Source organism: Mustelus asterias, chromosome 9 (genome assembly GCF_964213995.1).
Source record: "Mustelus asterias chromosome 9, sMusAst1.hap1.1, whole genome shotgun sequence".
Taxonomy (NCBI): Eukaryota; Metazoa; Chordata; class Chondrichthyes; order Carcharhiniformes; family Triakidae; genus Mustelus; species Mustelus asterias.
In genome coordinates, this window is record NC_135809.1 from 115,101,591 (window position 1) to 115,116,204 (window position 14,614).

The window sequence follows — 14,614 nt, forward strand, 5'->3', positions numbered from 1 at the left end:
GGTTCAGACCAGAACTGATGGCTTCTCACTGCAGGGAACTTTGAATGGGTTGGGAGTTTTTCTCAAGGAAAGGGAACGTTGAGGCATGACCTGATAAAAGTTTTTATGAAAGGATTTGAGAAGGTGGACATGGAGAAGGTTCCTCCACTTGTGGAGATGCCCAGAACAAGGGGAATAATACCTCAGAAACGTAACATGGAATTCAGAAAGACTTCTTTGCAGAGAATGGTCAAATTGTAGAACCTGCTCCCACATAGTGCAGTTGAGGCTGATTGTATAGATACTTTTAAGCAGAAGCTAAATAAACACGTGGAAGAGAAAGGAGTAGAAGGATAAATGAGTGAGATGAAGAGGGGTGAGAGGAGTATGGACACCAGCAAAGACCAGTTGGGCTGAATGGCCTGTCTCTCTGTACAGCAAATTCGTTGTTCGTCGACATAATCACAACCTTAAGTGACAGGGGCAAGGTTCCATTTTTCTTTCTAATCAAACAACCCCTCAAGCAGCCTGGCTAAAAAATTCACCCAGCAGACAATTAACACCTAGACTATAAATGACTGTGCTCCAACCTCTGGATAGAACAATGAGAAACAGATGTGCTGCTACACACTTACCTCTAATCCTTTATCAAATGATTTTTTAAATGCGCTCTTGTTTCGCCCAGTGTGAGAATTCATCCGCGGCATTAGATTAGCACCCACCCATTGCGATGTGGCTGAGGTAATCCAAGTCTGATTAGTGTTTTTGCGCCGAACTTAAAGGAAATGTAGAAAGATGCTGTTCGTCCAACCTGCTCACCAGTCACATAATTGATTTTACTGAACATTCAACTCTGAGAAGCAAGTATTTGTGAAATGTCAGAAAGATAGAAGAACCAAGTAAGTCGGAGCAGGAGTCAGCCACTTGGGCTTTCGATTCTGTTGTTATTCAATGCAATCACGGCAAATCTTCTACCTCAACTCCACCTCCCTGTCCTGTCCGCATCTCTCTCAATTCCCTTAGAACTGAAAAGTCTATCTTAAATATGCTGCAACAATTGAGTATCCCCAGCCCTCTTGGGGAGAGAATTCCAATGCTTCACAGCCCTTTGAGCGAAGAGATTTCTCCTCATCTCAATCTTAAATTGCCAACTTCTGAGACTGTGACTCCATGGACGGCCGTGCTCGCCTGGAAACCAGAGGTTCCCGCCCAACTTCAATGGATCTTTACATGATCCGCGACCCCCCCCCCCCCCCCCCCCCCACCGCCCGCTAGGATTCCAGTGGCAGGTGAGATGGGAGAACTCCAGCCCATTTTCTAAATTCCATACCTGAGGAAATATGTTCTCAGCATTAACCTGTCAAGCCTCTTAAAAATGTACATGTTTCAATAAGCCCATCTATCATTCTGCTGAACATGAAGGAATATAGGCCTAGTCTACCCAATTTCTCCTCACCAGCACTTTTTCTCAACCACAAGGGATTATGGAGCATCCTCCTCCTTCCCAGCTGCCCTGAAAGGTTTGTCACCATTCTCTCCGCCTGTTCCATGATGACAAACTGTGGTCCTGACCAACAGATCCACCACAAACTCAATTCACATTCAGACTGGGGTCAAGCAAGGCTGTGTCATCGCACTGACACTCTCCTTGATCTTCCTTGCTGCAATGCTCCACCTCACCCTCAGCAAACTCCCCGCTGGAATGGAGCTAAACTATAGGACAAACGGGAATGGGATCGACCTTGATCGCCGACAGGCGGATCCAAGGTCATCCCATCCTCTGTCATTGAATTATAGCATGCAGACGAAGCTTACGTCTGAGCAAGCATGAAGGCTGAGCTCCATGCCATCATCATCAATACCTTCCCCGAGGCATACAAGAGCATAGGCCTTACACTAAACATCCATAAGACAAAGGTACACAGCTAACCTGCTGCCATCACACAGCACTGCCCCCCAGTTATCAAAATACACCACGACAAAGCCTTGGACAATGTTGACCAATTTCTATACCTTGGCAACCTACTGCCAACAAGGGCAGACTTCAGCAACTAGGCCCAACATCGCCTTCAGTGTGCCAGCGCAGCTTTCAAACACCTGAGCAAGAGAGTGCTTGAAGGCCAGGGCAACAGACCCGACACCAAGCTCATGGTCTACGTAGCAGAAGTGTTACCCACCCTCCTATGTGGCTCAGAGACCTGGAGCATGTAGAGCAGGCATCTCAAAACCCTGGAGAAGTCCCACCAGCACTACCTCCACAGGATCCTGCATAACCATTGGTAGGATAGGCACACCAAAGTCGGTGTCCTCACTCAGGTCGACACCCCCAGCATCGAAGCACTGACCACACTCGAGCAGCTGGGTGGGCCACATCATTCACATGGCTGACATGAGACTCCTGAAATAAGTGAGCCGCTCGCAGTTTTGACATGGCAAGTGAGCCCCAGGAGGGCAAAGGAAATGCTTCAAGAAACCTTTGAAGCTTCCTTGAAAAAGTGCAACAACCCCACAGATACCTGGGAATCCCTGGCCTAAGACTGCCCAAAGTGGAGGAACAGCATCTGGGAAGGAGCTGAACACCTCGGGTTTCATTGCCAAGAGCAAGCTGAGTGCCAGAAGATTGCAGTGTCAAACTCACCCAAAAGACCGTCGTGGAAGACTCTCATTTTCACGCTATGGCACTTAGAAGTTCTTGGAGAAAATTCCACCCAGTGGGGATGAAGGAGATAGTCATCAGCTTCAGGAAGCGCAGTGGAGGACGTGCCCCTATCTACATCAATGGGGACAAAGTGGAAATGGTCGAGAGCTTCAAGTTTCTAGGTGTCCAGATCACCAACAACCTGTCCTGGTCCCTCCATGTCAATGCTATAGTTAAGAAAGCCCACCAATGCTTCTACTTTCTCAGGAGGCTAAGGAAATTTGTTACGTCCGCTACGACTCTCACCAACTTTTACAGATGCACCATAGAAAGCATTCTTTCTGGTTGTATCACAGCTTGGTATGGCTCCTGCTCTATCCAAGACCGTAAAAAGCTACAAAGGATCGTGAACGAAACCCAGTCCACCATGCATCGATTGACTCTGTCTACACTTCCCATTGCTTCGGAAAAGCAGCCAGCATAATCAAGGACCCCACGCACCCCGGACATACTCTCTTCCACCTTCTTCCATCGGGAAAAAGGTATAAAAGTCTGAGCACACGTACCAACCGACTCAAGAACAGCTTCTTCCCTGCTGTCATCAGACTTTTGAATGGACCTACCTCGCATTAAGTTGACCTTTCTCTGCACGCTAGCTATGACTGTAACACTACATTCTGCATTCTCTCGTTTCCTTCTCTATGAACAGTATGCTTTGTCCGTATAGCGCGCAAAAAACAATACTTTTCACTGTGTACTAATACATGTGACAATAATAAATCAAATCAAAAATCAGTATCCTTTTTCAAACTTTTTTTGAAGACTTTGTTCATTCGTCTTAGAAATTTTGGATATAGAGGGGAAAGGGGATGCTTTTTGAATGACAGTCAAGAATTATCCAAAGAAGCAATGAAGAGTATTATCTTTGCAATTGGCCTAGGACGACAGAGCTCCACTAGGCTAGATATTTAGCAGTGACCAATTTGTGATGGTGCTATTGGAAGGGAGGAAGTGATGTAATGACCTATCTCGGAACACATCCAACCAATGTTGGTGGCCCCCAACTCACAATAAATTTGTGGAGGCAATGTTTGATGTATTTTCATAGAATTTTCATAGAATCTTACAATGCAGAAGGAGGCCATTCAGCCCATCGAGCTTGCACCAACAACAATCCCACCCAGGCTCTGTCCCCTTAGCCCCACGTATTTACCCTGCACGTCCCCCTGACACTAAGGGGCATTTTATCATGGGCAATCCACCTGACTTGCACATCTTTGGACTGTGGGAGGAAACCGGAGCACCCGAAGGAAACCCATGCAGACACAGGGAGAACGTGCAGACTTCGCACAGACAGTCACCCAAGGCTGGAATTGAACCCGAGTCCCTGGCGCTGTGAGGCAGTATTAGTGCCACCATACTGCCCCAAGGCAGGGAAGGGAAGTGATCGCCATCCTATCTGGAAGTGTCACTCAAACAAGAGATCAGATGATCAGGCAACACCTGCTGATTTGAGCAAGAATTGGATACAGAGAAGTGAAGGGGAATCAAAAGAGAAGAACATTAGTCACAGCGAAAAATTGTTTTCTCAGCAGTTATTGGGCATATTTCTGTCATTTGCAAGACAAATAGTTACTGTTTGCTTAGTCTGCTTTAGCGCAGTGCGTACATGCATTGGATACAAAAACACCACAAATTTTATTTTATGAAAATGATGGAAAGTCAAACAGTGAAATTTGGACAATAATCCATCTTACACAAAGGTAATATGTTAAAGAAGCCATGGAACTGTAACTATTTACTCTTGAGTTTCTTTAGTTCAGATTTGTGTAATTTATCAAATTTCATTTCACATTTGCTTCCTGGCTTCTGATATTTCTCACACTTACTGCTTTGCAGAAACTAACTTGCTGCATGTTATTCTCAGGCGTATACACTGCACATGTTCCCAGTGTGTACACTGCGCAGCACACAGGACACAGACAAATATGGAAAGGAGTGATTAAAGGGTCAGACGAAGGGTGCGCACAGACAAAGTGGCCACGTGATGACCCTGCTACAAAAGGGTCATGTAGCAGGAATTTTCCAGGAATGTGCAGGAATTCTCCTGGAAGTGCAGGTAGTGTACAAGCATGAAGTAGCTGCTTAGCTAGTGAATAAACTATTGTTTGTTACAAGCCTTTGTCGTCAGTCTTTTGGGAACCCAATGCATTTACATGGTGTCAGGAGTTAGCAGTATTTCACAAGGACTTTGCCGTACCCCTCGTCTTTGATGGAAACAGAGCAGACAGTTGGGGGAAGTCTGAGAAGGATTTGTGTATTTACTGCGGTGCTGCATTATCTGACAAGTCAAAAAAAGATTCAAGCTTATTAAACTTTGTTGAACCTGAAATCATTGAGAAATTGATGTTATTTATTTTCCAGCTGGAGATGGAAAAAGAGGACCCCGAAATAATTCTAAAAAAGTTCAAGATTATTTATCTTCCAGTAAAAAAATATAATCCTGACAGGGATGCATTTAATTCAATAAACTAAAGAGGAGATGAATCAATACAATATTATACGCCAACCTTGAAAATCTTAGCAAAGAAATGTGCATTTGTCACCCTCACTGATGAGCTAGTCAGGGATCGAATAGTCTGCGGGATCCACAGTGACCTAATCCACAAGCTACTGAGAAAAACAATAATGTTACAAGCAGCCATTAGAATCTGCCTGTTAAACGAACATTCAGAAAAAAGAAGCAGAGGTTTTAGGCAGGAAACAGAAGTATTTGCAGTACGGGACACACCCTGCCCCAACTGCAGTGGCCATTACCTTCAGATTAGAACAATTTGTTTCCTGTATGGTAAATGATGCAATGCATATAAAAAGTGGAATCACTTTACTAAATGCTGCAGGTCAAAACCACATCAGCCTTCCTCTGCCATCAGCAACATGGCAGCTGGTCAGGGGGTAGTAGAGTCAACTCGGTGAATGATCTGGAGCTCAACTAAAGCAGTGCAACCACAGAGCCTTCAGCAACACTCTATTGTGAAAGTGTCAACACTGTCACAATAAAGGACAAGATCTTCACCACCACAATGTGTAAGAGTAAAGGTAAAGATTGACACTGGAGCAAAGCGTAATGTATTATTCAGCCAAATGTTTTGGAAACTAAACCCATATCATAGAATATCATAGAATCCCTACAATGCAGAAGGAAGCCATTCGGTCCATTGAGCCGACACCGACAATAATCCCACCCAGGCCCTATCCCCTCACTTCACCTATTTACCACACTAATCCCACTGACACTAATGGTCAAATTAGCACCGTCAATCAACCTAACCCGCACATCTCTGGACTGTGGGAGGAAGCCGGAGCACCCAGAGGGAACACACGCAGACACAAGGAGAATGTGAAAACTCTACACAGGCCAGAACTGAACCCGGGTCCCTGGTGCTGTGAGGCAGCTGTGCGAACCACTGTGCCACCCGTAAGCGGCACCGTAACCCAGCAAACAGGCGGACCTGGTGGCTTATGCTGGACAAACCATCCACGAATGATGCCAGTTCTTTTCCCCTCTGCAGCATCATGTAGTTGAGCACACAGCGACAATTCACACAGCAAATGAGAATGGTCAGGGAGACCCAAGTTGGCACATATTACAGGGCATCAGGAGATCCAGCCAGGCATCGGAACCTCATTTTTAGAAAACTAATCTTCATCTCAGCATTTACCCCGGTGGAAGCATGGCTTACGTTGTATCATTCCCTTGCCTCAGAATGTCGATGCCAGATCGGCATCACACATCGCCGCTTCAAAAGATAACCCTTGTCTCCAAATAGCCAACCAGCCAGTTATGCTGGACGCTCAAGTGATGTGGCACCTGGAAGTGCCCAGTGTCATGGTTACTCCCAGGAATACCTGTGGTATCCATTGGCAGAAGTCTCCAAACACCAGGTTAAAGTCCAACAGGTTTATTTGGTAGCAAAAGCCACTAGCTTTCGGAGTGCTTGCTGCTCCTTCGTCAGGCAAGTGGGAGTTCTGTTCACAAAGAGGGCATATAAAGACACAAACTCAATTTACAAAATAATGGTTGGACTGCGAGTCTTTACAGGTAATCAAGTCTCAAAGGTACAGGTTACCTGTAAAGACTCGCATTCCAACCATTATTTTGTAAATTGAGTTTGTGTCTTTATATGCCCTCTTTGTGAACATAACTCCCACTCACCTGACGAAGGAGCAGCGAGCGCTCCAAAAGTTAGTGGCTTTTGCTACCAAATAAACCTGTTGGACTTTAACCTGGTGTTGTGAGACTTCTTACTGTGTTTACCCCAGTCCAACGCCGGCATCTCCACATCATGTATCCATTGGCAGCAGTCACAGATGATCGTCAAAGAGTGTCAAAGGTTGATTAACGCCCCTCGAGTGGCTACCTTAATAAACACACACACGCAATCGACTGCCCTTTGCTCTTTAGGGAATTCCACCATTGCCCCAAAGCACTGTGCTCTCCTGGCCTGGCTATCCAAATTATTATTAAACTTGATGAAGCTGTCCATCCTCTTGACCAATGCTTCAGTAACAAGCCTGATACAATCGTGGGCTGCTGATTGCAGCATGATGCAGCGATCCCCTGCTACCTTGCCAGGATCCCAAGGCACAGGGATTCAATGTGGCCTTCAAGTGCCACAGGCACCCACACAATTTGAACATATTTCCCCTGCAAACATGTCGCATGTAAATGTAACTCCTTCCCAGGAGGAGAGCAGCTGCCTAAGACGCTGGCACCCAGACATCTGGACAAAATTTTAGCTCTACTAGTGCATCCTTCCTTAGAGTAAAGTCGCCATGGTCCCAGATGACCATAGGCTGACACTCTTGAGGGTCAGAGCTCACTGGAGGTGCTTTAACCTGAGGATCACCACACCTCGGGCAAAGGGCATGGTTGAGAAGGCAGGGCCTTCATGAATAACCTCAGCCAGTACGGGAATTGAACTCATGCTGTTGATGTCATTCTGTGTCATGAACCAGTCGTCTAGCCAACTGAGCTAAACCGACTCCCCTCCTTTAGGGTAAGCTATTTTCCATTGGCCTGGCTACCCACGGTCATCTCTATGCCCTGTTGGCCCTTCAGCATCTCCATGCCATGCAATTGGCCAGCCAGCAGACTGCTACTGCCTGGTTCTAGCTGCCCTCCTCTTCCTCTTTTCTTCTTACTTGAGGAACTTCTGTTAGAGTGGACTAACCCTGTGACCCCTAATCCCTGAGGCTCCTTCCTAGCAGCCTGCCCTGTAAGGGTCCCTCCATGGATTCAGCCCCTCTTCTCAACTGCCTCTTTCAGATGAATCCTTCAGTAGTTCCCCTTCAGAAATGTGTCCAAAGTGACCTGAGACCAATTGCGCCACCGCTCATGTAACTTCGAACTCTTCACTGTCCTTAGACCAACCTTTGTACCACTGAGTCAAATCTGCCACCATTCACTTCCTTGCTCTGGAACCCTCACAACCAACTCAACATGTTGCAGGCAGTGAAAAATCATGGTCATTTGAGTACTTAAGACTCTTTCGTTGTCCTTTATCAGAAGGCAGGCAGGATTCAGGCTTTGTGCTCCCTTCACTTTCCATATTATTCCAATCTGGTGTGATAGCATTGGGGACCTGAACCAATGCGGTGATGTCCGGTTTTACGCTGGAGATGGAGGGACAGCCATTGGAACGGAAAGTGTAAAATTCTGCTCCATAAATTTAAGCTAGTCACTAACGAACCAGTGAGGCATTCAGGAGAAATATCTTTATAGAGAGTGATGAGAATGTGGAATTTTCTTTCCCCTGAAATAGTTGAGACAAATGATGGTCGATGTCTTTTTTAATCATGGAAGATAGATACCTTCATGATGGAGAAAGAGATGGGAGTAAATGATGATGGGTTCAATTGGAAGAGGAGGAGGCTTATGTGGTGCATAAGTTGGGCTGAATCACTTGTTTCTGTGTTATATGTTCAATGTAATAAGTTGCTTGAAAACGCAGGTATTTTGGTACTTTCTCTATTATTCCCTTCTAATTCAGACACAAGAGTTGACGAAAGCTTTTGTTCAAAGTTAGTGTCTTCTCACGTTTCATTTTCTTTCTTTCTGTTTTTGCTTCCCCCACTCCTCTCATAATAAAATTCAGAAACTGTCAGATTTAGTTGGATGTGGGCAGAGATATTTCTATTGGAATCATAGAATCCCTACAGGAGGCCATTCAGCCCATCGAGTTAGCACCAACTCTCTGACAGAATATCTTACCTCTCCCTGTAATCCCACACATTTACCATGGCTAATCCATCAAACCTACACATTGTGGGACACGAAGGGGTAATTTAGCATGGCCAAACCACCTAACCTGCTCATTTTTGGACTGTGGGAGGAATCCAGAGCACCTGGAAGAAACCCATGCAGACATGGGGAGAACATGCAAACTCCACATAGTCACCTAAGGCTGTAATTGAACCCAGGTCCCTGTGAGGCAGCGGTGCTAACCAATCCCATTGACAACTCGGAATCGTTTAAGTTTAAGTTTAATTATTATTGTCACAAGTAGGCTTACATTCACACTGCAATGAAATTACGATGAAAATCCCCTAGTCGCCACACTCCGACGCCTGTTCAGGTACACTGAGGGAGAATTTAGCGTGGCCAATGCACCTAACCAGCACATCCTTCAGACTGTGAGAGGAAACTGGAGCACCCGGAGGAAACCCACACAGACATGGGGAGAACGTGCAAACTCCGCACGGAATTGAACCTGGGTCCCTGGCGCTGTGAGGCAGCAGTGCTAACCACTGTGCCACCGTGCCGCCCAGGAAGGATGCAACATAATACAAGAGGACATTAGAAAAATTGAATTGTGTGACAATGAATGCTGATGGGTAGAAAACAGCGAGGGCTCCGTCCCTGGATGATCTCGAACCAACAACCTCTTAGCTCACAGTCAAACACTCTGATCAATTGCGCCACAGAGGCTCAGCCTGGCTGTGGGCAGACTCTCCTTTGATTGATGAGAGTGTAATCCTTCAGACTAATTTGCAGTTTATTAAACCTTGTGATTCAAATAGTGTTCAATATATGAAATAAATCTTGTTAATGAAAGGCTTGTCTCTTACTTGGATAATCTTTCGGGTGCGTCTTCTCTGACCAATTTCCATAAAACGTCAGCCTGTATTTTGCTGTTCCACAGGCGCAGCAATCCTGGATGGGTTTTTCTGTGGCGTATTCTATACCCAGCACTGAAAAGGAAAGGGGGAGAATGGGAAATCTCCACTTCATCACAGCTAACAACATTTTCGATCGGAAATGAATTAAGTTCCTGAAAGAACCAGAACTGGGATGTTACACATTTAAAGTTCCCAGGACACAAAGATAAACTGGGGTTAAATGTCCCTTATACGTTCACAACTGTAGCTGAAGGAAAACCTTTGTTATGAATTCTAATCAAGAAATATTACAATTATTTCAAGACTGGCGGAATTTCAGTTGCAAAAAGAAATCAACAGGTAAATCTGTGTTGCCGAGACAGTATTGTTGATTTCATAGAATCCCTACAGTGCAGAAGGAGGCAGTTCAGCATATCAAGTCTGCACCAACCACAATCCCACTCAGACCCGATCCCCATAACCCCATGCATTTACCCTGTTAATCCCCCTGACACTAAGGGCAACTTAGCATGGCCAATCCACCTAACCCACACATCTTTGGGCTGTGGGAGGAAACCAGAGCACCCAGAGAAAAACCATGCAGACATGGGGAGAATGTGCAAACTCGACACAGACAGTGACCCAAGGCCAGAATTGAACTTGGGTCCCTGGTGCTGTGAGTCGTTACATTTTTTCCTCGACCCTTCTGTACAGCATGAAAATTTCTCCTTCTGAACTGTTTAAATGCTGTCTTGGTTTGATCTTTGTTCTTAGTTTTACTTAAGAGCTTGCTTTTTCTTCCAGCAGACACAGTCTATGTATCATTTCTTTCCTCACAGCTTCAACACAACACTAGCATTCAGCTGCAGAATACCCTGGCTTTGCACACTGGTGACTTGTACAAATTCTGAGGTTTTTGGGTGTCGATTCAGCTGCCATTTTGTTTATTTGAATACACAATCTTAATTGCTGAGCTTCTTTAGCAGCTCACTCCATTAAAACAGCAATTTCCATGGTCTTTTTTAGAGTAAGGAAACTCCTGGTTAGCAAACCTTTCTCTCTTGCCTTGCTGCGCAGCCCACAGACAAACCTGTCCCAAATTGTGTCATTTAGCACATCTCCAAACCTCACAATATTCTGCACTGCCATGAATTGTGCGATGGACTCCCCTCTTCTTGGTTTCATTTGTGGACTCTGAAATGCTCTGCAATCATCGAGGGTTTTGGCGAAAAATGTGCTTGCAAAATATCCATGATCTGTTCATACATTTCAGTGCCTGTCTTCTCAGGTTGCGCTAAACTGAAGAGAAAATTAAACATTTTTCTCCCCATGATGCTCAGGAAAGTGGGCGCTCTAATATCTTCAGCTATTTTGTCTGCCTGTGCAAAATAGTTAAAACGCTCAGTATAGAAGCTCCATATTTCCATCAAAGGGTCCTACGATGCCGAAATCTCCCACCATTTTTCTTACTAATGGAGGCTTCCCATATATGCAGTTCACAATGTGTTTCCAGAGCGACCTTGATTTTTTTCCACACAAGACAACAACCCGAACTTCAGCCTCTTATTTACCACACCTAGTTCTGTAGGTGCTTGTAGCAGGTTATTGTTGCTCACGTCCACTGAGCCTATTAGGTCCAGAACACATGCAAAAAGTTTCTTTTCTAACTTCTCTGTTCCCAACTTTTCTCTGCCAATTTCCTCATCCCGGCTGGCTAGCAGCACCATTCACCATCCTGGTCGTCAGTTTTTAATAGTGTATATTGGAGAATGACACTAAGGAGAGTGTAAAAGAATGGAGATTTATTTACAGATGTGTGTTCTCTTATATGGCTGCTTCTTCTCTGCCTGTTTCCCATGCACGGGACTTCTAACGCCACTTTCGGTGAATACATGAACACAACAGAGCTTCAGTAAGCCAATAAGAATGAATATAAATACAGAACACCTTTCAGCTATTTCCACTAATTGTATATACCCTCACTTCTGTCAAGCCCTTACTGAAACCTTTTGAAACTCCAAGTGAATGACATCTACTGCAATACCCTTGTTCAATCTATTACCTTGTCAAAGAATTCTATACAGTTAGATAAGCTATCAAGTCATCTATAAGAGAGAATGAGGAAATTTACATAAATGTGCTAAAAGTACATCAACAAATGACACCAATAGTTATTTTCAATCAAAATAGTATTCAGTGATTAGGTTCACACAAAAATCTCATAGCATCATGCTGCACAGAAGGAAACATTTTCACCCATTGTGCCAGCGTCACTGATTTGAAAGAGCTATTGACTTAGCCTCACTTATGTTTCTTTCCCCATGCAATACTAAAGCATCAGCCAAAATCAACTTGCAACTTAGACAAAAGGATGAAATCTAGACTGATAGATTTAACCTAAGGGGCAGGAGATTTAGGGAGGATTTGAGGAAAAGCTTTTTCACCCAGAGGGTGGTGGGAATCTGGAACTCACTGCCTGAGAGGGTTGTAGAGGCAGGAGCACTCACAACATTTAAAAAGCATTTAGGTGAGCCCTTGAAAAATGGGTTTAAAATAGGTGTTTGATGGCTGGCAGAGTCATGATGGGCCAAAGGGCCACTTTCTGTGTTGTAATACTCTGTGGACACAGTCTTACCTTCCATTCATGCCACGCTGCAGCGAAGTCGGAGAATTTGGCGGACAGCCAAATTTCCATTCACTGCAGCGGGATGGGAAAATCCCACCAGCGTGAACGGTGATAAGATTCTGGCCTATAATTCTGCATTTAAGGCTCTATAAAGCAAAAGCCGGACAACTGAAAAACATTTCATTCAATGCTGCGTTTGAATCAGGAATGTTTGGTAATGGGAGCAAGCAGACATTCATTTATGAGATTGGTTCCTGTGATGAGAGGGTGAGTTAAAATTGGTTGAATATTCTCTGGATTTGGAAGAATGAGAGTTGATTTCATTGAAACACGCAAGATTCGTAAGGAAATTGACAGGATGGAGGCTGAGAGGCTGTTTCCCCTGCCTGGGATATCTAGAAAACTCCCACCCACCTGACGAACGAACAGCCTGTTCCGAAAGCTAGTGGCTTTTGTTACCAAATAAACCTGTTGGACTTTAACCTGGTGTTGTTAGACATCTTACTGGGATATCTAGAACACAGAGGCACAGTCTTCGGATAAAGATTCAATTATTAAGGATTGAGGTAAGGAGAAATTTATTTGTAAAGAACATTGTAGCTGGAATGTTACTACCATTGACGCCGGTGGGATTTTCCCATCCCGCTGCAGTGAATGGACAGCAATGGCAGGTAAGATTACACCCTCAGAATCTTTGGAATTCTCCAACCCAGAGAATTGTGGAAGTGCCATCATTAAATGTATTCAAGGCTTGGATAGATAGAGTTGTGATTTCTCAAGGAATCAAGGGACAGAGAAGATCAGCCATGATGTCACTGAAGACAGAGATGCCTTGAGTAGTCTATTCCCGCTCCTATTTCTTATGTTCTTTTGTTTATATTTTGGGTAATTCTAAGCTTGAATCGGTGTTGCATTTACTTGAATCAAATATTCTTGTGCATACGTTCTAGCAGGGTTTACTTTACTCAAGGTGTTAAAAGATACAGGTGAGTCAATGCGGAGGAAAGGCACAGAGGAGCAATTTCAACACTAGATTGTAACTCTGCAAGTGAATTTGTTTTAAAATTTAAGGTTCATTTATTAGTGTCATAAGTAGGCTTACATTAACACTACAATGGAGTTACTGTGAAGATCCCCTAGTCGCCACATTCCGGCTCCTGTTCGGGTACACTGAGGGAGAATTTAGCATGGCTAATGCACCTAACCAGCATGTCTTTCAGACCTTTGCACCCAGAGGAAACCCACACAGACACAGGGAGAATGTGTAGACTCCACATAGACAGTGACCCAAGCCAGGAATCAAACCCAGGTCACTAGCACTGTGAGACAGCAGTGCGAACCACTGTGCCACCGTGCCGCCCATTTTTAGGGAGTTAAAATTTCAGCCCCACCGTCAGCATCAAGGACCAGTGAGCAAGTTTAACAATGATGAGCTAAGTACAACTCTCACCATTGCTCCCAATGATGCACATTGAACTCAGATTTAGACAGGAACACCCTGATGCACCCATTCCTATTGACATAGCAGATTTCCCCGAGCAAGGCTGGCAACTATTGCCAAATAAAGGAAAGGTTTGACCTGCGGACTTTAACTAGGAATAACTGGGTTAAGACTTTCCAAATTTCTGCCACTTTAGGTCCCTTAAAGCCGGTGTAAAATTAATAGGCTTTTTTGTTGACTACACCAGATTTGATTGAACCCTAGATCACAGAGATGATAAAAGATCCCCTGCAGATCCTTGGCTGAATACCCACGAAACAGAGACTTTGATGAATTACTATGATACCCAATCAAGTGGCTGAATGACAGTTTTGACCCTAATTCACATTATAATTAACATTGGTGTGGATCATGAGTCTGTGCAATAGGGGTAAACCGAGCAATGGTAAGTAAATCGACTATGCCCGCATACATCACGCCCCTAATTTAAATTTCCAATGAAGTCAATATGAAATAAAAATGTAAATTGGATTGCCAGTTGGTTGTCATGGGATTACATTACTGCACAAAATTCAAAATTTGAAGCTATAATGACTACTTAAAGCAAGCTGTCTTTACACTAACACAACCCCCTAAACAGGCTTTATTACATGCCGGCAAAATAAAAATAGCACCAAAACGAAATCAGGCAACCACACCAAAAGACAGTCCCCAATCAACTAGCAAAATGTCTAGTAGGAATGGTGGATAGCCACGTGGAATCTTGCAC

The 14,614-nt window shown here is 44.4% G+C and overlaps 1 protein-coding gene across 2 annotated transcripts in view; it reads right to left on the minus strand.

Annotated features, from left to right (window-relative positions):
* Positions 1 to 14,614, minus strand: part of spon1b (spondin 1b) — a 334,634-nt gene that overhangs the window by 307,859 nt on the left and 12,161 nt on the right. For both annotated transcript variants that reach the window (XM_078220918.1, XM_078220916.1), the window contains one exon: positions 9,749 to 9,871. In XM_078220918.1, coding sequence (XP_078077044.1) covers positions 9,749 to 9,871 — 123 coding nt within the window. The remainder of the gene's footprint in view (positions 1 to 9,748; positions 9,872 to 14,614) is intronic.